At 40.0% G+C, this 22,894-nt stretch overlaps 2 protein-coding genes across 2 annotated transcripts; one reads left to right on the plus strand and one right to left on the minus strand.

Moving 5' to 3' along the window:
- Positions 1-4,688: 4,688 nt before the first annotated feature.
- Positions 4,689-5,591, minus strand: LOC145807129 (uncharacterized). Its single transcript, XM_082905062.1, has one exon. The coding sequence runs from the start codon at positions 5,589-5,591 to the stop codon at positions 4,689-4,691; it is 903 nt and encodes a 300-aa protein (XP_082761188.1).
- Positions 5,592-13,176: 7,585 nt separating this feature from the next.
- Positions 13,177-22,211, plus strand: LOC114272079 (uncharacterized). The gene is made up of 9 exons (XM_082905565.1): positions 13,177-13,650; positions 14,084-14,261; positions 14,783-14,916; positions 15,012-15,124; positions 18,409-18,652; positions 20,379-20,534; positions 21,025-21,104; positions 21,215-21,264; positions 21,908-22,211. Exons 1-9 carry the CDS (start codon positions 13,252-13,254, stop codon positions 22,045-22,047), a joined length of 1,494 nt encoding a protein of 497 aa, XP_082761691.1. The 5' UTR covers positions 13,177-13,251; the 3' UTR covers positions 22,048-22,211.
- Positions 22,212-22,894: the final 683 nt, after the last annotated feature.

Below are 22,894 nucleotides of genomic sequence, written 5' to 3' on the forward strand. Positions count from 1 at the left end.
CTAGAAAGGCCAAATCGGCCAAGTTGTCTAGCCGAGTTAGGATCGAACCGGTTGAACACCCAAAAACCCTTCGTCGAGCTAAAAAATCCTCATTGAAGTCGTGCAATTTATGTCGTGCTAACCCTTGGACTTGTTTCTTAACAATGCAGAACAAACTAGGACCGACCAGGCCCGTCCAGAACCATCACTGGTGGAGCTCAAAGTCCGAGCAAATACACCAAAATTTTTCACCGAGATACAAATTAAATCACCGAATAAAACCAAGATAGATGGGGAAGTACCGATTCATGGTGAGCTCGCTCGGTGCGCTTGCCGAGTTTCGTAGGGAGTACAATATTCCAGACGATGTCATTTTAGAGCTAGCCAAGAAGGGAGATACCCCTTGGGGTGACCTAGACCGGTGCCCCTTCACGGTCGTGTCCATAATCGAAGGAGGACTTCGCTTCCCAGTCTAACCCTTGATCTGCGAATTCTTGAGGCATACAAGGCTTTGCCCAACCCAAGTGTCGAACAACACATACAAGATAATAAACGGCGTGACTGAGCTAAACAGGAGGCTCGGTCTCAATCTCAGTCTTGCTGAAATATTCCACCAGTACACCCTTAGTAAAAATAAAAGTGGGCTTTGCTGGTATCTAAAAGTAAAGAAGGGCCGAGCAAAACTTATCGAGGGCAACTCGGACAAGGAGACCAATGATGACGACTTCTTGTGGGTGTCAGGTAATTATGAGGACACCAAGGCGCCCATACCGGGCTGGTATATTAGGAAAGATTTTGGAAGTGCTGGTGAGTAGCTCGGCTAACCGCACTATTTTCCTTCGGCATGAGTTTCTCTAAGTGCCGGTCTAACACTTCTATTTGCAGATTACAAGCACTTGGCGAAAGACTACCACCGGGCTAACCAGGAGGCCATAAGAGTCTTACTGCGCCATCCAGAAGAAGAAAGAGAGTCAGCAAAGCTGCTCAGCTTTGAACCGACCTACACTTACAAAGCGCCGCGCAAAAGCCGGGTTACTGACTTCCTCCGTGCTCCTTCCCCAGAACCTAACCCAAATCTTCCGCCGATCAAACTCGTTCACCTCACTGCCATGCAAGAAATGGCGAAGATCCAGGCAATCAAGTCCCTGATCACCGGTGAGGAAAGCGAGTCCCAACCGCCGGAAGCAATCGGGGGAACATCTTCCACTGTAGCTGGGCAAAAGGAAGGGGCTGTGCTGGCTCTTGCCAGCGAACAACCAGCTGGCCGGTCGAAGAAGCGACCGAGGAAAGACCAGAGAGATCAGTATCTCGTTGACGAGGACTCCACTGAGCATGCCTCCACCGAGCTGGGGGACCAAACCGAGCAACAACCAACCGGGCCTTCCAAGAGCCGATCCTCCCCTCCAGTCTAGGTTCCCGAGATCAAGTACAAGGGCCGGGCTGTCTCTGAGGCCGATTCAATGTACGCGGACAAGGATTACTCTCTCGGTTTCAACATGACCAAGGGGCTTATCCTTCCCGCTGACATGAAGAAGCACGACGAGCTGTCCGACCTGAAGGTGCTTCGCTCGGCAGCAAAATCGATCGTTTTGGTAAGTTCCACTCTTTTTGCTACAAGTTGTTGACCGGTTTTTGCTTGGTTTTATGAACATTTATAATCTTGCATATGTTTTCAGGCCGCGCAAAAGAACTATTTAGCGCATGATCGAATGATTGCAGTGCGGCAGAGCCTGTGGGATGCCATAGCTGAGAACAAGGCCCAAAAGGCCGAGATAGTGAAGCTTAAGGCCGCGCAGGAAGTAGTTGAGGCCGAACGAGATAACCTGAGCCAAAAGGTTGACCGAGCTGAAGCGGACAAACAGCAGGCCGTGAAGTCGACCAAAGCCCGGTATCTCGCCGAGCTGAGGAAGCTGCGCGATGCGCATAAAGAGGAGAAAGACAAGGCGGTTAGCGACGCCGAAGACAGGGGCTATGCTCAAGGCAAAAAAAACGTATGAACGGCAGGCGCAGGCGACCAAGGACATCTTTTTCCAGTGCGGTTGGAAAGCTGCCGTGGAGAAAGTTGGCCTTGGTCAGGATGCTGACATGTTCTTTCATCCATCTGCGGCCTTCATACCGCACTATATGCAGGCCTATGCAAGCGCCATGCAGAAGAGGCTCATAGAGGAGGCCAAAAAGAAAGCCGCGGAAGAAGCCGCCGCCGCGCAACAAATCGAGCAAACTTCTCCTGAAGCATCTCAGGATGCCAAAGATCAAGTAGCTGATCAGGAGGTTGTCATAGTGAAGGACGCGGATGATGAGTTGGAAGAAGGCTTGCCCGAGCACAGTGCGGAGGTGGCCGAGCAGACTCTGGAGGTCGCCGAGCAGACGGTTGACCTAGAATTGGACTGAAATGCCCCCTCCTATTTCCTGCTTCATTTTCGTCTCTTTTCTTTCTTTGTTTAATGTAACCGGGCTAGGGCCCCACAGTTGTAATGCAATTTCTTCAATCAATGAAATTGGAACTTTTTGCCCGCTGATCTTCTCTTTTTGTTCGGTTGCAACATGCAAAATGTCCTGATTCAAACTTTAATGTGCCACAACTGATAGGTCAGCAATGCCGCGCAATATGCCAAGCTAAAATCAAAATTTCTTTAACTGAAATGCCTACGAATCAACTAGCAGCTCGGTTCTTTGATTTTTCGAAAGAACCCAAAATTTTCATTCGGCCGAGCAAAAATTACCACTGCCGCTTTGGCTTTGACAACAGTTCAAGACCTGTTTTTGGGCGGGCAAAAATCAGCTCGGCCCTAAAAGAAGTTAGACAAATCACAATTATTTCACTTCGGCCGAGCAAAACCAGCTCGGCCTTTAGATCAGACGAAACACCAACATTCCGACATGGCCGAGCAAAATTCGCTTGGCCTAGGAGTTGGATAGAACGTCAACATTTTTTTCCTCCGAGCAAAGTCAGCTCGGCTTCTTGTAAGTTGGACAAGGCACCAACATATCGCTTGGCTGAGCAAAGTCAGCTCTGCTATTATCGGTTGGGCAAAACACCAACATTTCGTTTTGGCCGAGCAGAATCAGCTCGTCCTTAACATTGGGAAAAACACCAATATTTCATTTAAGTTGGACATGACGCCAACATCCCAATTGGGCGAGCAAAAAACCAGCTCGGCCCTTATGTGAATTGGACCATACGCCAATCATTTCATTGGACAATACACCAACTGTTTGTGCAGTCCACTTAGATACTGGCGAGAGAAAATCAGTCCGGTCCTATTCAGGTCGGTCTCTCTGCCCCTGGCATCCACTGTGGCCTTGTATCCTTGCAGTGTCATTGCACAGAAAGGTGTGAAACAAAACAATAAGAGGGCTATTTTTCATTACAAAAAGCAGTGCTATCTTTACATCAAATGCCAAAAGGCTAAAGGTCTAAAAAGCTAAGCAATTACATTTTAAAAGTAAAAGATCTTAAGGTTGGCTGCATTCCACGCTCTGGGGACAGCCTTGCCATCTAAATCTTCCAGATGGTATGCCCCTTTTCCAGTGAGACCAGTCACTCTGTATGGTCCTTTCCAATTTGCACCGAGCTTTCCTTCGCCAAGGACCACCGTGTTGCCCAACACTTTCTTAAGACCCCGTCCCCGATCTTGAACAGCCTGGGGTGCATAGCCTTGTTGTATTTCTTGGAGAGTTCTTGCTGATAGGCCGCTATGTGGATTAGGGCCCGCTCCCTCCTTTCCTCGGCAAGGTCTAGCTCCAATGCCACTGCTTCATTGTTCAAATCTGGCTGGAAGGTTTCGGACCGGATGGTTGGCATGCCAATTTCCAGCGGGATAACGGCTTCCATGCCATAGGCCAAGGCAAACGGAGTCTCTCCGGTCGACCGTCTTGGCGTAGTGCAGTACGCCCAGAGTACGCTAGGGAGTTCTTCAGCCCACTTCCCCTTGGCCTTCTCAAGCCGCTTCTTCAGCCCGTCCAGGATGGTCTTGTTTGAGGCCTCTGCTTGACCATTTGACTGCGGATAGGCCGACGTTGAATTACAGAATTCGATCTTCAGCTGTTCGCAAAATCCGCGAAAGAGTTTCCCATCGAATTGAGTGCCATTATCAGAGATGAGGGCCTTGGGTATACCGAAGCGAGTAATAACATTTTATCAAACAAACTTCTTCACATCCTTTTCCTTTATGGTCGCCAGTGGCTCAGCCTCAACCCACTTTGTGAAGTAATCGGTGGCGGCGATGAAGAATTTGCGATTGCCCGGGGCTGCTGGGAGTGCCCCACTATATCCAATCCCCAGAGTGCGAACGGCCAAGGACTTGTAAGGGGGAGCAATTCTCTCGCTGGCTGGTGGATCTGGTGAGAAAATTTTTCGCAATTTTCACATCGGCGAACGTATTTCTGCGCATCTGCCTGCATGCACGGCCACCAATAACCTTGGGAAATTTCTCTGTAAGCCAGTGACCTACCCCTAGTATGGCTGCCGCAGATGCCTTCATGGATCTCATAAAGGAAGGCTTCCACCTTAGCAGGGTGAACGCACTTCAGATACGGCCTGGTAAAAGACTTCTTATACAAGGCTCCGGATGGGGAGAGCCAAAACCGCTCTGACTTGGCCCGGATCTTGTTGGTCGCCTTCTTCTCTTCTGGTAGAACCCTATCTTTCAGGAAGACGATGATGGGGTCCATCCAGGAAGGACCCAAGTCGACACAGAGCACCTCGGTCATTTCCAGTTCCTCAATGCTTGGCCGAGGTACAATTCTATCATCAAGGGGTTAGGAAAAGCTGTCTGAGCAGAAGCAAGTCCGGCCAATTCATCAGCCGCACTGTTTTCCTCTCGGTCGATTTGTTCCATCCTTATTGCAGCGAACTTCTTGATCTCTGCGCGTACAAGCGTCTGATACTTGGCCATTCTTTCGTCCTTTGCCTCATACTCCCCCGAGACTTGATTGACCACCAGCTTGGAATCGCTGAAAACCATCAGGGCTAACGCCTTCATTCTCAATGCGCTTCTTAGCCCGGTAAGGAGGGCTTCGTACTCCGCTTCGTTGTTGGATGCTGGGAAGCCGAGCGTAATTGCCTGCTCGATAATCAGCCCATCCGGTGAAGTCAGTACGATACCCAACCAGGCTCCATGCTTGTTGGATGCCCCATCAATGAAGAGCTTCCACATCTCGCCAATGAACAGCTTCCAGCAATCAGACGGGTTTTGGGAGGTTCTCAGTTCCAAGTCTCTGGTCGGCCCATTCTGGTCTTTCTCCTTGCCTTGGTTAGGTTCTTCTTCGCCAGACTGTGTTAGTTCGGTCGTGCTTTGCCCTTCTCCTACTTGCGAGCCAACACTTGTTTTTGTTGCCAGAACCATGGCTTGTGCTAAATCCGCACCAACCAAATCAATCGGGCAGACTGGATGCATCCCAGGGGCAAATTCCACCACAAAGTCAGCAAGTGCTTGAGCCTTGATTGCGGTGCGCGGTCGGAACTTGATGTCATATTTCCCTAATTCCACGGCCCATTTCAAAATTCTCCCAGTGAAGTCTGCCTTTTCAAAAAGCACCTTGAGCGGGAACTCGGTTAACATAACTATTGTATGGGCATGAAAATAGTGTGTCAGCTTTCTTGACGCCATCATTAGGGCCAGCGCCAATTTTTCCAAGGGAAGATGTCTTGTTTCGGCTGCGAGCAGAGTCTTGCTTACATAGAAGATCGGTAGGTGCTGGATGCCTTCAGCACGAACCAATACCACGCTGACCGCGTGTTAAGAGACAGCCAAGTAGAGATACAACTCTTCGCCCGGTTGAGGTGTGACCAAAATAGGGGCTGAGGAGAGATATGCTTTCAGGTCTGCTAGTGCGCGGTCGCACTCATCATCCCAGAAGAACTTGGACTTCAAAGTTTTAAAGAAGGGCCTGCAATGATCCGAAGACCGACTGATAAATCTGTTTAACGCGGTTGCCATCCCAGCAAGATGTTGCACGTCCTTCGTGGAGTTACGACGCTACAGCTCTTGTATTGCCTTGATTTATGATGGATCGGCTTCGATTCCCCACTTTGTAACCAGAAAACCCAAGAACTTCCCAGTGCCAACTCCGAAGGCGCATTTGGAGGCGTTCAGACGAAGCTTGTGATGCTTTAGGATGGCAAACATTTTTGCTAGGTCGGCGAGGTGTTGAGACTTCTCCCTACTCTTCACCACCATGTCGTCGATATAGGCCTCCATTGTTTGGCCCAAAAGAGGAGTGAACATCTTTGTTACCATCCTCTGAAAAGTCGCCTCGGCGTTCTTTAGTCCGAACAGCATGACTTTGTAACAATATAAGCCCCTGGAGTGGTGAACGATGTGATCTCTCGGTCCGGTCTATACATAGCTATTTGGTGGTAGCCGCGATATGCGTCCAGGAAGCTAAACCTCTAATGGCCAGCAGTTAAGTCCACCAGCTGGTCAATTCGAGGGAGGGGAAAGCTATCCTTTGGGCAAGCACGATTGACAGTCTTGCAGTCAACGCAGACCCGCCACTTGCCATTCTTCTTTGGAACCACCACCGTATTGGATATCCATCGAGGGTATTGCACTTCTTCTATGGCCGCAGCTTCTAACAGGTTCTTCACTTCTTCCGCTACCACCTTAGCATGGTGCAAGGCTGAGCGGCGTGTCCTTTGGATGACGGGCCGTGCATCAGGGAAGACATTCAACTGATGGCAAATGAAGCTTGGGTCAACGCCAGGCATATCGTAAGGCGTCCACGCAAAGGCCTCCAAATTAGAAGTCAAGAATTTGACGTAATCTCACCGCTCGGCGCTCGACAAGGATGATCCCAAGAGGAAGAACTTAGTCGGGTCGTCCTCGTCGATGCGCACTTCAACCAAATCCTCTACCAATTTTTCCTCGGCCTTCCTTCCTACGTCTTCAAGGACCTCCTTCCCCACGGGCCCCTCAATCATCTGGACGAACCCTTTGGCTGCTCGGCTGCCATTTATCGCAACGAAGCATTATTTTGCCATCACCTGGTCTCCCCAAACCTCTTCGATTTGCCCGGTGGGCACCGGAAAGCGCATAACTTGATGGAAGGTAGACGCAATTGCTTGCATGGTGTGGAACCACCCCCTGCCCAAAATTAAGTTGTATGTGGATGAAACTTTCAGCACCCAGAATTCCACCTGCTTTACTACAGAACCCGCTCTGACCGGCAAAATGATCTTTCCGATCGGCCACTCTGGTTGAAAGTTGAAACCAACCAAGGGGGACGTCGCGGGAGCCAAGTCTTTGTCCTCCAGCTTCATTTGCTTGAAAGCATCATAATACATAATTTCGACCGAACTTCCCTGGTCGATCAAAATTCTTTTAATGTCAAAGCCTTTGACGCGAAGAGTTACCACTAAGGCATCATTGTGGGGCATCTGGATCCTTTCTAATTCCTTGCTTGTAAAGGTAAGGACGTCTTTTGTCTTGGTTTTCCCCCTCTTCATAGTGGGCTGAACAGAGAGCACTTCCCTCATATGCTCGGCTTTCTTGATCATCCCTCTCAGCTCGCAGACCTTGGCTGGTTCAATGATACCATAGATAACGTTGATTACACCTTGCAGGGCCGCATCCAGGGCGGCTAGGCCGTTTGGCTCGGCTTGCCCTGATGGTGCGGCCTTTATTCCCCCATCTATGTATTGGTCAAGATGTCCAGCCGCCACCAACTCCTCCAAGTGTTGTTTGAGCGGCAAGCAGTCCTCCGTTCGGTGGCCTCGTTCTTTATGGAAGGTGCAGCGATATTTCGAATTGAAGCCCCTCTGCGCACTCCCCAACTTGGCCGGCCAACGGACGAAGGGTTCACCTCGAATCTCGCTCAAAATACGGTAGATGGAGATTTTAAAGACCGTGGTGATTCCAGTCCGTGCCTTCAATTTTCTTTTGGCATCCTCCGCTACATCACTGGGAGTGTCAGCCCAGTCGTTTCGGCGGCCCTTGTTTCTGTCATCACGGTTTGAACCATAGCGCTGATCTTTTGACCGGTTGTTTGGGCGGTTATCCTCCTGTCCAACTAAGTGAACTTTCCCCGCCACCCTTCTGTCTGCCGCGACCGGATTAGCCTTCTCGGTCGCGGAGGCGGCATCATCCTCCACGCGAATGTGCTCATTGATCCGCTGCATCAATGAATCCATGGTTGTGGGTTGATGCATCGTGAGTGAATCTCGCAGCCTATGTCCGACTGGGAGACCCCGTTTGTATTGAGTGATCGCCAGATTGGTGGGGCAGTCGAGGATCTCATTGTAAGTTTCCCAGTACTTCGTGTTGTATGCCTTCAACGATCCCCCCGACTCCATCTTAACGCCCAGAAGATGATCAACCTCCTTCGGCATTCGAGTGTTGGTTTTGAATCTGGTGACGAAGGCTTCCGCTAGTTGCTGCCACCCCTCAATACTCCCCTCCGGGAGCCTTTCAAACCACTTCAAACCCAGCTCTCCCAAGCTTGCTGGGAATATGAGGCACATCAAGGCGTCGTTGCGCCGGTGGCCAGCCATTACTTGCCAGTAATGGCTCACATGCATGTACGGATTCGTCTTGCCGTCGTACAAAGTGAACTTTGGCTGGTGGAATCCGGCGGGGAGTGGTGTACTCTCAATCTCTGGAGACAGCGGCGTGGCTGTAAGTTGCGCCAGCTCTTTGTCCACTAGCTCAGGGGCTATCGCTTTGGGGGCTAGCATCGCCACTTCCTCACTACAACGAACTAGAGCGCTCAACCTCTGCAATGCTGGCACTCTCTGAGCCTCCCGACGGCACGCCCTCTCCTCCAATACATCCCTCAAGTCCCTGGAACGTGTGGAGAAAGAGGATCGCGACATTGGCGTCGGGCGTGAGGGGCGGTAAGTGCTGTCGCGAGAGAGGGACCTGCCCTCTCTTGGGTCAGAATCTCCAACCCCATAGTTCCTGGTGATGGAGAAAGAGTGAGTCCTCCCCTGGCGGCGACTGCCACAACGAGGGAATGGGGTGCGCTCACTGAGGTTGCCCTCTCCAGCAACACCTTTCCCTTTAATCTGGCGTTTCAGTAGCTCCATCTCCGCCGCCATCTTGCGAATGAGGGCATCTTGGTCCTTGAGTTTGTGCTCCAGGCGCTGCGTATGGGACTCCCCTCGGCATCGGCGGCCCTCTGGACTCTGCGAGCTATTAGTACTCCTCTCGTGTTTGTCTCGCGCACCTCGCGAAGAAGTCTCTAGGCCCGCCATGGCTGGAATATTCGGGGGGCCTTCTCTCAAGCGGACATACTCAGGTGTGACGCCATCGACAACGGACAGTGGGGCTTCGTCGTTGTTGGCCATGGAAATGGTCGAAGAAGCTCAAAGAACAAGGGTTGAGTACCAAAGAATTCCCACAGACGGCGCCAATTGTACGGGTGCGAAATATCCTCTGCTTTCCGTACTCCTTGGACGTCAAGCTTCTCGTGACGGCGTCTATCTCTGCAACACAGAAATGATGAGCTGCCTGGTGGTGGTGTGCCAGATAGACCCTCCGACGCTCAAGTCAGACCACTGAAGGAAGAAGAAGGCTATCGGAGAGGGAGAGAGAGTGTTGGCGATAGAGTGAATTTTGCACACCTCTAACGTTCCTCTTTCTTTCTATTTCTAGGCTGGCCATGCAGCCTCAAGATTGTGCGCACACTACCTCTGCTGTCCTTCCCTGGACAGGTGACAGTGCTCGCCTCTCACCACCTTATGCGTGTAAAGGCTTAGTCCTCCCACCAGTACACGCAGAACTGTCCAACGGTATTGATGCACACGTGGAGCAGATGTCCTCTCCCTCACGCCATTGGCCCAGGTGGCACACCTAACCGGAGTACCATGACCGACCTATCCCTTGTGGAGAACTGTCACCACATGCATGCAACTGAGCTATGTGTCGCCAGCCTGCCCCTTTGGCAAAGGGGCCAAGGGGTGATGCTCATGGCCGGGCTGATATTGACCGATTTATTGTGGCTTACCAGTTCCGAGGCATGTCGGCCTCCACTGTTCTACCTTTATCTGAGGTTATATGGAATCTGTCCATCTCGGCTAACCGTTCAAAGGCATGCCGGCCTTCGCCTCGTCCTCGGTTTAGCCCGAGCTATTCGTAGCCCGGTCTCGCCACTCGACTGCGTGCCCTGCCAAATGTCTACAAGTCACAGCTCGGCCGGGCGTAGTTCACACCTGGTCTGCCGATCTCCTTGACCGAGCAAAACAGATCCACCGGCCGTCTCAGTAGAGAAAATAGCGCGACGCCGTAAAGTTTGTCACGACCGGCACTATCGTAGCTCGGCCGTACTAACGGTGCAAATCTCCCCTCTCACAAATATTAATAATAATAACAATGCAGAGGAGCACGCACTCGTGCGTGCTCACACAGAGATAGAGACATAACCATCAAAACTCAACTTGTAGTTCTATGGTGAAATTTCGATCAAGCAATTAGAGCACATCACAATAAAATTTCAGAGAGAGAGAAAGAGACCTTTAATCGTTTATGGAGACGAGAGAGAGAGAGAGAGGCCTCGAGGTCTTTGAGGATCTCCTAATGCAAGCGATCAAGGTGGTGCTTGGCGGAGTCCAAGAGCGAAGAGGCCAATTCCTTCAGTTCCGCGATCGGACTTAGGGTTTTCTAACGAAGAGATGTAGATGATGCTACAACGTTCTTGCTCTTGTTGCCATTGGTGTTGTTCCTCGAAGATAGAGTCGATGTTGAAGAGGCCGTTGTTGATACTACATAATCAACACAAATATTAATTGATAAACAAGCATTTTCAAAGAACAAATGCAAACAACAAATCGAAAACCAAGTCAATGAGACTGAAATTGATTAATCGAACAAACATGGATACTAAAATCGCTGTCAAGAGAGACACTATGAGATTCCTTAGGGTTGAAATCAACAATCCATCGATTAGAGGTGTAGATCAGGAGTCTTTGAGATCAGATTAGGGATCGAAATCAATAAACCACAGATTCAATGGAGAAGGAAATTAGGGATTCGATAGATCGATCGATCGATCGATTGAGAGAGAGAGAGCCATTCTTCAAAAAATGAATCCCGACTATTGAAGTTCAAAGAATGAAAATAATGTATAAGTTGAGTTTATTGGGGACCAACTAAAATTGTAGGCAAAAAACATTAACCCTTTTGCAACCAAATAGACTTGTTTAAAAAATATAATAACATAATTAAATATATATATATATATATATATATATTTTAAATTTCTTCATTTTATTTTTAAAAGTATAATTTTTTCTGACAAATTATTTTGTTCCTAAAAATTTATTTCTAAAACCTTAATTTCTTGTAATGAATTATTAAAAAAAATTAATTGACTTATGAATTATTAAAAAAAATTAATTGACTTATGATTTATTAATAAAGAGATAATTTGTTTTATGATTAGAAATTTAAAGGAATATAATATAATTTTCAAAAATATAAGAAGTATTTTGTATTTAAAGAAAAAATCTCCAAACGTGTATTTATAATTTATCCTATTTTTGATGGTGGAAGGATCTGTTTGCAAGCCATGTCTGATCTTATCAAGGTAAAGGTTGCATTATGGGTGAAGAGCATGGATAGCACCAGTGCACTCTTTAAATGACCTCATTTTGAACTTAGAGAAAGCTAACATATCCTAGACAAATAGATTCGAGGGTTATACATAAAACAATTTTTCCAGTTCAACCCAAACTTTTTTTTTTTTACAAGAAAATCCTCTTCATCTCCCGCAGGTCCAAGGCAGCGCCCCCCTTGCACAGATCAGCAAAGTGTCCTGTTATCCATTTCGAGTAGGGGTGGGCGCGGGTCGGTTGCGGCCACGAAACCTCCAATCCGCCATCCGTCCGCCAGATTGGCGGATTGAAGAAAATCAATCCGCATCCGTCCGCCAATCCGGCGGATGTGGATTGAGCGGATTGGCGGTTTGGCGGATGGATGCGAATCGGTTTGGCGGTTTAAAATTTTATAAATTTTCAACATAATTCAACTTGTGCACTTCCTTAAAAAAAAAAAGAAAAAAAAATATTACAGTCAATGACTTAAAAAAGTATTACAATCACTGTATGCCTTATCCAAAGAAAGAAAGTTTGAAACTTTAGAATATCACGATCACTGTATGCTTCATCCACATATTACAATTACAGCATGATTCATCCCTATAAAGTATTACAATCTGTGATTCTTAAAATATAATAACAATTCAAACCACCAAAACCATAAACAGAGCAGTAGTAGAGATTGAATGTCTCTATATTGTTACATCTACATATGTTTTTGAAAACAAAAACCAACCAGCATATATCATATTTTTTATTTATTATTTTTAGAGTTAGATTTAAAAACTAAAAAATATAGATGAATAATATGTTTATTTTTTTCAATTCAAAAATATATTCAAGTTGAAAACTTTTTTTCAACAAAATATTTAAACTCTTTTTCAATTGAAAACACAAACATAATATTTAAACAAATTGAAAATACAAAGTCTTATAAATTACTACAGGTGCTCGCGATTTGGCGGTTTGGCGGTTCGGTTGCGGCCAAAAAATCTCAAATCCGCCATCCGTCCGCCAAATTGGCGGATTGGAGAAAATCAATCCGAAACCGTCCGCTCATCATCACGCATCCGTCCAAAATGTGGCGGATCGGTTCGGTTCGGTCGGTTTTGGCGGATCGGTATATCCGCTGCTCACCCCTAATTTCGAGTAAGAAACTATAACCTGAGAACTTATCTCGACCTCTCAAGACAAATTCCGCTTACGTTAGGACTCGCACAGTAAGGGAGTATTGAACCCACACCAAATGCTGTGGTAAGTTGGTAACAGCAACTTGAGACATAGGCCTCGTTTGGCAAGTAGTTGTTTTGGGCTAAAAGCCAAAAAAATTACTAAAAAAATCAAAAAGCTTATAACCTATACTAAAAAGTCAAAGATTTATTTTTCTCTCTACTTTTTGCACATGTTTTCGTAAAAAGCTAAAAAAACTATCCCAAGCATACTATTTTTTTTACCTCATATTTTATCCAAAAAGTCAAAAAGTTATTAAAATAATATATTTCCAAACGAGGCCTTAATCTCTTAACTAACTGCGCCACGCCTAAGAAGTTGGGTGAAGAAATTTCGAACTTGAGACCTGGGTCTTAACCCCCAGCCTTTACCAAGTGCGCTAAATGCCTTGGGTTAACCCAAACTAATATGTTGAGGATGGTGAGGGGTCTATAAATGTGTACTTTTCTGACAACTTTAATGCCCAAGCTGAAAGTTTCCCACATAATTTTCCTACAAACTTTTCCATGAGCTTTCTTGCTTTTTCAGCACAATGGCTTCCATTGTGTCTTCTAATCCTCTTCAATTCTGTTTCTGCAATACCACACAATAATATTCCAAGGCTAAGTGTACTCGGCCAAAAATTCCTTAGAGACCCTTCTGTCACAGTTTCGGCGTCTGTTTGGAAGGACTTGAAAACCTATTTTTACAACCAAACACTTGATCACTTCAACTACAATCCTCAAAGTTATGCCAAATTCAAGCAAAGATATTTAATGAATTCTAAGTATTGGGGTGGTGCAAATGCAAGTGCTCCAATCTTTGTTTATCTTGGTGCAGAGGAACCAATAGATGGTGATATTGAAGTCGTTGGGTTTCTCCCCGAAAACGCCCCTCGTTTCAATGCTCTCATGGTTTACATAGAGGTACTTACATATAAATTGTGACATTCGTTGCTAAATACTCGAATTTTTTCAACACAAAAAGCATATCTTGAAAAACTTTGGACATTTTTGAGTTTCTTCTAAGAGTTTTGTCGTTGTTTTTCTAAGTAAATCTTTTCATTTTTTTTAAATACAAGTACAATTAGATAGTGTGGCTATCGATATACTATCCCACTTAATTATTTATTTTTATTTGATTGATGAGTTTTAAAAATAAAACGATTCAAATAATCTCAATAAACTTGAAGTGAGCCCTACCCAAATACCCCTAGTCTTAAAAAATGTGGATAGGTGAACCATTTTGCATGAATGAAGATTTTTCCTTAAATGCCAACTGTATTGAAATGTCAGGATTAAAGCTCCAATATTGTACGGGTTATCAAAATTTTACAGTTTTTTTTTTTTGTTTTTTCAGCACCGGTTCTATGGAAAGTCAATTCCATTTGAAACAATGGAAGAAGCCATGACCGCTCAAGGTTATTTCAACTCGGCTCAAGCTATAGCAGATTATGCAGAGGTGATCTTGTACTTGAAGAAAAAATTATCTGCACACAACTCTCCCATTATCGTTATTGGAGGATCATATGGGGGAAGTAAGTTTCTATATTGTTTACAGCCATTGTTGAATACTTATTTGTTGGAAGAAGGATTCCTCTGGTCTAAATATGGATTGTACAGTAACTAATAACCCGCCTTATTTTGATGATTTGATTATTTCATTTTGTGGGCCTCTTGTGTTTATCATTTATAGAAAAAAAAAAAAAATCAAATTAATTAGATAATCGAAACTACATGATTCATCATACTTGTCTTTAAAGCAATGGATGACCAGTATAATTTTCAAACTAAAATGTTCACTGCTCAACAGCAAATGTGATGTAATATGATTTACCACTATCGGATCAATTTGTTTTCTTTTCTTTTTTTCCATGAACGATAAACACATTTTAGTTTCAAAATAAAGAAATCAGATAATCAAAGTGGGCCCGTGGTAAGCTCCAGGAACCTCAACACACTGTCTGATCCACATTATGGATTGGAGTGAAACCCAATCCATTTATTTTTAAAATTGATAATGTAGCTTGTTTAATTTGTGTTTAATTAAAACTTACAGTGCTTGCTGCATGGTTTCGGCTGAAGTATCCTCACATTGCTCTGGGAGCTCTGGCTTCATCCGCTCCTATCCTTTACTTTGATGACATCACTCCCCAAGATGGATACTATTCAATTGTCACCAAGGATTTCAAAGTAAAAAAAAAAAAATCTTCAGTAATTTAAGTTTTTTAGAGTATTTTTCACCAAAATAATTTTTTGGAGAAAACAATTTTTTTTTTTTTTTGCAGGAAGCTAGTGAGACTTGCTATGAAACAATAAAGCAATCATGGTCTGTAATTGATGAAGTGGCTTCCCAGCCAAATGGCCTCTCAATCCTCAGTCAAAGATTCATGACATGCTCGTAACTGACATAATTCACACTTACTTTTTTGTTTTTGTTTTTGTTTTTGTCATTTTTTTTTTAAAATTCCAAAACAATTACCAAAAACAGTAGTTGTTTGGAATAATATAAATAAGTGCACTTTTTGTCTTTTTACGAAAAGATATGCAGAAAAATAGAGAAGTGATGTGATGAAAAAAAGATAAAAAGATTGATTATTTATAGGATGCCAAACCACCCCTAACTTATTTTCTTAATCTAAATTATTTCATGATTAAAGTCGTGTTTTCAAATTATAATATGAATAATGACTTGGACCCCCTTTTTCCCCCACCCCATTGACCACCTCTTCACTTGATTGGTTACTTTTTCTTTTCTTTTTTTTTTTATTCTTTCTCTCCCAATCACCACCCGCCACGTGTCTGTGGGGAGGGGGGTGGTGATTGGAGAGGGTCTCAATCATCACCCTTATAATATATTTGTTGTAAAAAAATTTAAACTAATGATTTCATGGTTGAAGTTGTGTTTTATTGTGTAAATTTTAAAATCATGTTCTTAATATATGATTTCAACAACACTACATAAGAACTCACTTGGACCAAGGAGGTTATTGGTTCAATTTCTTTTAGGAGGTTGAATTAAGGGTGTGCAAGCACTTAGTGCTTTGTCAAGGGTGGAGAGATTTTTTCTTATAAGTGTTAATCTAACAACTAACATTTGTCAATAAAAAAAAAAAAAAAAAAAACCGCTTGGACCAGGAACAAAAAATTTAAAATTGCTCGGGCTCAAGAATTCTATTTTACAACAAATTGCAATTGGTAAAACAACAATGATTCATCCCCCTTTTCTCCCCACCCCCTTTGACCCCCTCTCTCTCTCATTGGTTATATTTTCTTTTTCTTTTTCTTTTTTTTCCTACTCCTCCAATCACCACCCGCCACGTGGCAAAGGGGGGGGTGAGGAGGTGACCCCAAAAGGGGGTCTCAAGCATTATTCTTGGTAAAAAAGTCATATATGGTTGGCGCTATAGCTTGACTGGTTTAAACAATAAGATCCATAATATGTGTTAGCCCGTTCAAAAAAAAAAAAAAAAAAAGAAAAGAAAAAAAAAAGAAAAGAAAAATGTGTTAGAATTTTGACCAATATGCAATGAGGTGTCCTTTGTTAATTGGCAAGGACAGTTGGCAACTTTGACGTAATCCACACCATATGTACCAAGCATAAAACTACATAATTCATTTAAAATTTTCATTGAACAATTTATGAATATTTTAGCTGAGTATATTTTTTCTATATACACGACATTTTTGTACTGTTTGGTTTTGAGATTCACGAATTCTGTTTTTGAATTTTTTGCTTTTTGTATTTTTTTTTTTGGTTTTTAGTGAATATATTTTAATATTTTAATTAATAATTTTATTTTAATTTTTTTAATTCACTTAATTTAGATGAACTTAAAAACATATTTGTCAAGAAATATTTAAAAAAAAAATCCAAAATTCCAAAAATGTAATGAATTAATTTTTATTTTATATTTAGTGAATTTTTAAATATATTTTTATAAATATTTTAATAGGCAAACTTCACTTTACTCCTTGTGATTTGGGCAGGGTGCGAATTATCTCCCTGATATTCGAAAATTACCACATAACCCTCATGTGGATACTGGATTGAAATGCACACTAACTTTTGTTAACAGAAGTTGTAAATTAACAATTATACTCTCATCTTCATCTCTCTCTCTCTCTCTCTCTCTCCCTCTCTATACATATAGCAGATACAAAAACAAAATCAATTTTTTTTTTTTAAACATAACACAGATATATATATATATATATATATGGATAAAGCATGACCATATATATACATACATACATACATACATACGATTCAAAATGACTTGAAATATACATATGTGTGTGTATCTATATGATTCTAGATGATTTGATGATGATGTTTTATGAATTAAAAATTCGAAATTGTGTTTTTCACTATGTTTATATACATGTATATATATATATATATATATATATATATATCTTTGATTTGATGATTATTAAAAAAAAATTAAAGAGAGAGAGAAGATGTTGATTCAAAAAATATATAACTGAGATATATATATATATATATATATAAATCTATGCATATATATATATGTGTGTGTGTGTGTGTGTGTGTGTGTGTTTGTGTGTCAAAATCATGCACATACATATATATGTGTGTATGAGCGCATGTCAATCTTCACTAGATGATTTGATGTATATTTATATATATATATCTTTGATTGGAAAACATTATATAAAACAAAAAATAAAGAGAGAGAGAGAGAGAAAAAAGATGTTGATTCTAGCAAAACATATATATATATATATATATATATATAATGATATATATGTATATGGATGTATATGATTCTAGAAAATAAATATCTAATAATATATATATATATATATATATATGAATGTAAATATATTTGTATAACTAGCTGCTAATGGTTGAAAAATAGAAATAGGAAAAGAATGGCATCCTTTGTAAATTTGAAGAGGTACAAAGGGTATTTTCGTCATAAAAATCGACTCGCTCTCTATAAAGAAGCGTGTCTTTCACATTCTGATATCTTAGGCAGAAAAACTAACAGTGTGTTTTAGTCCACAAATCACATGGGTTTATGTGGTGAATTCCGAATGTCTAGAGAGTAATTCGCACTCAACCCAAACCACAGTGGGTAAAGTGAAGTTTGCCTATTTTAATTTTAAGTAAATTACAAATATACTCCCTGAGGTTTGTTTAAAATACGAATTGCCTCCTGTGATTTGAAAAATTACAAATATCTCCCCGTCAAAAATTTTTATTTAACAAAATCATTTGAAATATTGAAATTATAACTGTTCACTTATACAATAATAAAATTATCTGAATTGTTAATTGAAATAAAATTTTAACATTATTAAAAACTATTAATTAACTTGATGATTTATTAATAAAAGACCTATTTGTTATGAAATTAGAAACCTTAGGGGGCATAATGTAATTTCTTAAATCACGGGGGTAATTTGTAATTTAAGTAAATCTCAAGAAGTGTGTTTGTAATTCATCCTTTAATTTTTTTTATGTATATATAAATTAAGTGAATTTGAAAAGTTAAAAAAAATATTAATAAAAATATTAAAAAAGTTATTGAAAAAACAAAAAATTTAAAAATTATTTTTGAAAACTCAAAAAAAAAAAAAAAAAAGCAGATAGTAATTTTATTTATTTATTTATTAATTACTCTTATCCATCTATATCCTATATTATTTTTTTAGGAAGTTGAATAACACGATTGGGCTGAAGAACTACTTGGAGTTAATATATTGCCAAGCAGCTCAGTATAACAGCCCACCGGAATATCCAGTGACAGTGGTCTGCGGCGGCATCGACGGAGCATCTCAAGGCACTGATATTCTCGATCGCATATTTTCCGGCGTCGTTGCTTACACAGGAAACATATCCTGCTATATGATCGATGACACTTCTAATATTGAAACAGCTTTGGGGTGGCATTGGCAAGTAAGTAATCACATATTTATCATTCCGGTTAATAACAATACTATAAATTTACCGTTATTAATCCAAAATTTATCCCTAAAAAGAAAATCAGTGGCTGAGATTCATTTTATATGTGGACCTCACACTTCATAAATTCAATTTTTACCACATAAACACATTCGGGATAAATTCAAGATCCGTAAGAGATGGTTCCTAGCATTTTTCTTACGATTAATTAAACTTTTAGGCAAATTACATTGGTCGTTGTTACATTTTATTTCTTGTGTCATTTTAATTTTTGAAATTTCAATTAACTCAATTTTAATATTTAATTTTAAATTTTGTGTCAATTTAGTTTAATTGATAACACCGATTACGATTTTCGAAGAAAAATAATCATTAAGTTGATTGAGATTAACTCATTAAGTTGAACAAATTTACAATTTTATTTTTAAAAACATAACAAATGCCGTTTATGCATACATTTCTAAAAATAAAAAAAAAAAAAAAAAAAACAATAATGGTTGTAATCTTTTTTTGGTCAATAGATAAGAGAGTAGTCACATTATCAAAACACCAATGCTACATTACCTTAAGATATCACCCCTAAATGACCTCTAATGATGTGGCATTGTGCTTAGACCTCACATGATGAAATATTTGACAAATCAAATTTTGACATTTGTCATACACATTATTAGGAGTGATTTTTGGAGATGATAAATTAAGTGTCTAAAGTATTTTTCTTCTGAAAAATGTTTATATCATCAAATAGACCATTAACCCATAATAACTCGAAAGTCAGCAAAGTGTAACCAATCTACGAAGCGCCAAACAACTATTACTAATCACATAAAATCTTCATAATAGGGGAGAAATAAACCAATTATCACAAAGGATACCGGACTCCTCTCTATAGGAGTTGAACCCGAAACCTCACACTACAAATGGTGCTATACAACCATTAGGCCAAATGCCTTCGTTAATAACGGTTGTAATCAATTAGATCATATTTAAATAAAATCATAAATTTATGATCAAAATCAATTTAATTAAATTATAAATATCAAAATAACACAAGAATCAAAATATAGAGACTACTAATGTAATTTTTTTTATATTTTTATGTCTTAGAGTATTAGTCTTGTGTTATTTTATCTTCAAAAAAAAAAAAAAAAAAAAAAAAAATCCATTTAATACCTAATATAACAAGTGTTTTAATTCAATCTCTCAACATTACAGTTGCATCTAAAAACACCATTATTGAGGACAACTAATTGGTACATCCTCACCATCAAAATTTCAACGCACAAACTTCATTATTGTTGCAATCACTTTCTGGAATTGTGTGATCGTTAAAATTCTCTAATTAAAGATTAGAATAATGCTTGGGACCCCTTTTTGGGGGTCACCCCCTCACCTCCTTTGTCACGTGGCGGGTGGTGATTGGAAGAGCAGGAAAAAGAAAAAATAACCAATGAGAGAGAGAGGGGGTCAAAGGGAGTGGGGGAAAAGGGGGGGATGAATCATTGTTGTTAAAGATTATTGAATTTATATATATATATATATATATTTTTTTTTTTTTATCGGCAAAAAAATCTTTATTAATGAAAGCATGTTAAGGGAAACGCAGTACATTAATAAAGAGAAGCTTGGAGCTAACTCAAGCTCCAAGCTCCAGTTGTGTGTGTGTGTGATCTTTAAAAATCTTTATTGTGTGTGTGTGTGTGTGTGTGTGTGTGTGTAGAAATGTAGTGAAATGGTGATTCCCCTTGGCCGTGGCAGCAACGATACTATGTTTTTCGCAAAACCTTTCATTCTTAGCAGCTTCATTGAGGATTGCAAAAGTATGTACGGAGTCCCACCAAGGCCTCATTGGGTCACTACCTACTATGGAGGCCATGTATGTCCTTTTCATTATTCTTCTCCATTTAATTTAATTTACTACTATTTTTCTATGCAGTCTCTACCACATATTTATGAAGTCAAAATAGATTAGTGCCTATTGTAATTTATTTCTTGTGTTAATTTAATTTTTGTAAATTCTATTTTATTACAAAAATGAAGGTTAAATTTGTTCATAACCCTTGAATTTTATCAATTTTTTTTTTAAACACATTATCAATTTGATTAAATTGACACAATATAAAAAAAATTAAAAAACAAAATTGATGGAATTGAAACTGAAAGACTATATTGGCACTATAAGCAAATTGCAGGTTCAATTGTGTAATTTTTTTCTATTTATAATTCCGGATTCTAACTTTTAAAATTGGGTGTTCTCTATTTTTGTTGCTGACCTTTCTAATAAATTTGTTGCCTTCATCAATTTTTTTTTTTTTTCTTCTTGAATGCATCGTACAAATTTAAATATTTTCAAATGCAATTTGCAGGATATAAACATGGTTCTCAAGAGGTTTGCTAGCAACATCATCTTCTCCAATGGTTTGAGAGATCCTTACAGCAGTGGAGGGTAAATAAAAAAGATGTGTCTTTTTTCAAAAATAGAAAAAACCAAAGTAAAATTGAACAAAAATTACCTGATTGACCCTAGTTTAATTCTGTTTGCGTGATTAATTGTAGGGTATTGAAAGACATATCAGATAGTGTTGTTGCTGTTCATACGGTTAATGGTATGTGCTTACCTATATCTCTACAATAAACAATCAATACATATGTTTGCTTGTGTATGTTTGTTGTGGATTTACATGGCAAATGTTAGTGCAGATATAGAACTCATTATATCATAAAAAAATAGGAGCCAACATTATTTTCTAGATATATGCAGCTTTGTCTTGAACCGTTTTTGGTGTAGATCATTCATTAAAAAATAATTAAAAAAATTAAAAAAATTAATTAAATTAATTTGATAATTCTAATGATATAATTTCATCATTTAAAAAAAAATATTAAATAGATGGCAATATTTTTAAAATAATGTTTGCTGTCTATTTTTTGAAAAAAAAATGATAAAATTATATGGTTATAATTTTCAGATAATTTGATTAACTTTTTTTTTAAAAAATTGAATAGATAATTTGCACTTAACAACTTACAAAATGAACATGTTTGATTGTTAGAGTGAGACTCCCGGTGGATCCAAAACTGGAGATGGCAATCCGTTCCCTTTGAATATATAATATTGGCCCTTATATGTGTACATGACATATGTTGTATGGAGTCACGCAAATGATGAAAAAAAATGTCAGTGAAATTTATCTGGTGATATATAACAAGTATCTGTTCTCAAATATTTGGTGAAATATAACTTTGCAGGATCCCATTGCTTGGACATTCTTTGGAAAAGCCGAAGTGATCCAAAATGGTTGACAAATCAACGGAAAGAAGAGGTCAAGATCATCAAAGGGTGGATCAAGAAGTATTATGACGATCTTCTATCATCTTCCAAAAATTAGATCAATATTGATTTTCTTCCAGATCTAAAAAAAAATATAAATAAATAAAAAATAAAAACTTAAGAGATCACTTCAAATTTATCAATAATAGAAGGATATAATTCGATTGAAGATTGTACCCACAATTATGCCTCCAAAGTTGGACTCAAAATCCACTACAAGAAAAAGCACAAATGGCGACTAAAATGAAGAATTTCGTCGCTGAAAGTTGACCAAATGGCGACTAAACTTGATTTAGTCGCCAAAAATGAAGCCTTTTGCCGACTAAAATGAATTAGTCGCCGAATACCAAGGATTTAGCGACTAAACTGTTTGTTGGTCGCCGAATGTAACAGTTTTGCCGACTAAAGGGTGTTTGGTAGCCAAAAGCGACGGTTTTTGGCGACTAAATTAATTTAGTAGCCAAAAGTTATGGTTTTGGCGACTAAAAACCATTTTAGTCGCCGATTATGGGTCTTTTGCCGACTAAAAAAAGATTAGTCGCTGAAAATGAAGATTTTTGGCTACAAAAAAAAAATTAGTAGCTAAAAACAGTGAATTGGCGACTAAATTTCAATTTAGTAGCCAAAACGGGACGTTTTTGGCGACTAAAAACAGATTTAGTCGCGAAAAGTGCTATTTTTAATTTAAACATATTTTTTTAGCGACAACAAATTAATTAGTAGCCCAAAAATCATAGAATTGGCGACTAAATAATTGATTTAGTCGCCAAAAGTGGCCTACATTTTTTTTTAATAAATAATTTATTTTTTACATAAATTATATTCAATAAAAATAATTATATTTACAGATATGGTTTTGTATAAATACCGGTCAAAATAGTATATAAATAATATATATTGCATAT

This window comes from Camellia sinensis, chromosome 14, assembly GCF_055761805.1.
Source record: "Camellia sinensis isolate YWXY chromosome 14, ASM5576180v1, whole genome shotgun sequence".
Taxonomy (NCBI): Eukaryota; Viridiplantae; Streptophyta; class Magnoliopsida; order Ericales; family Theaceae; genus Camellia; species Camellia sinensis.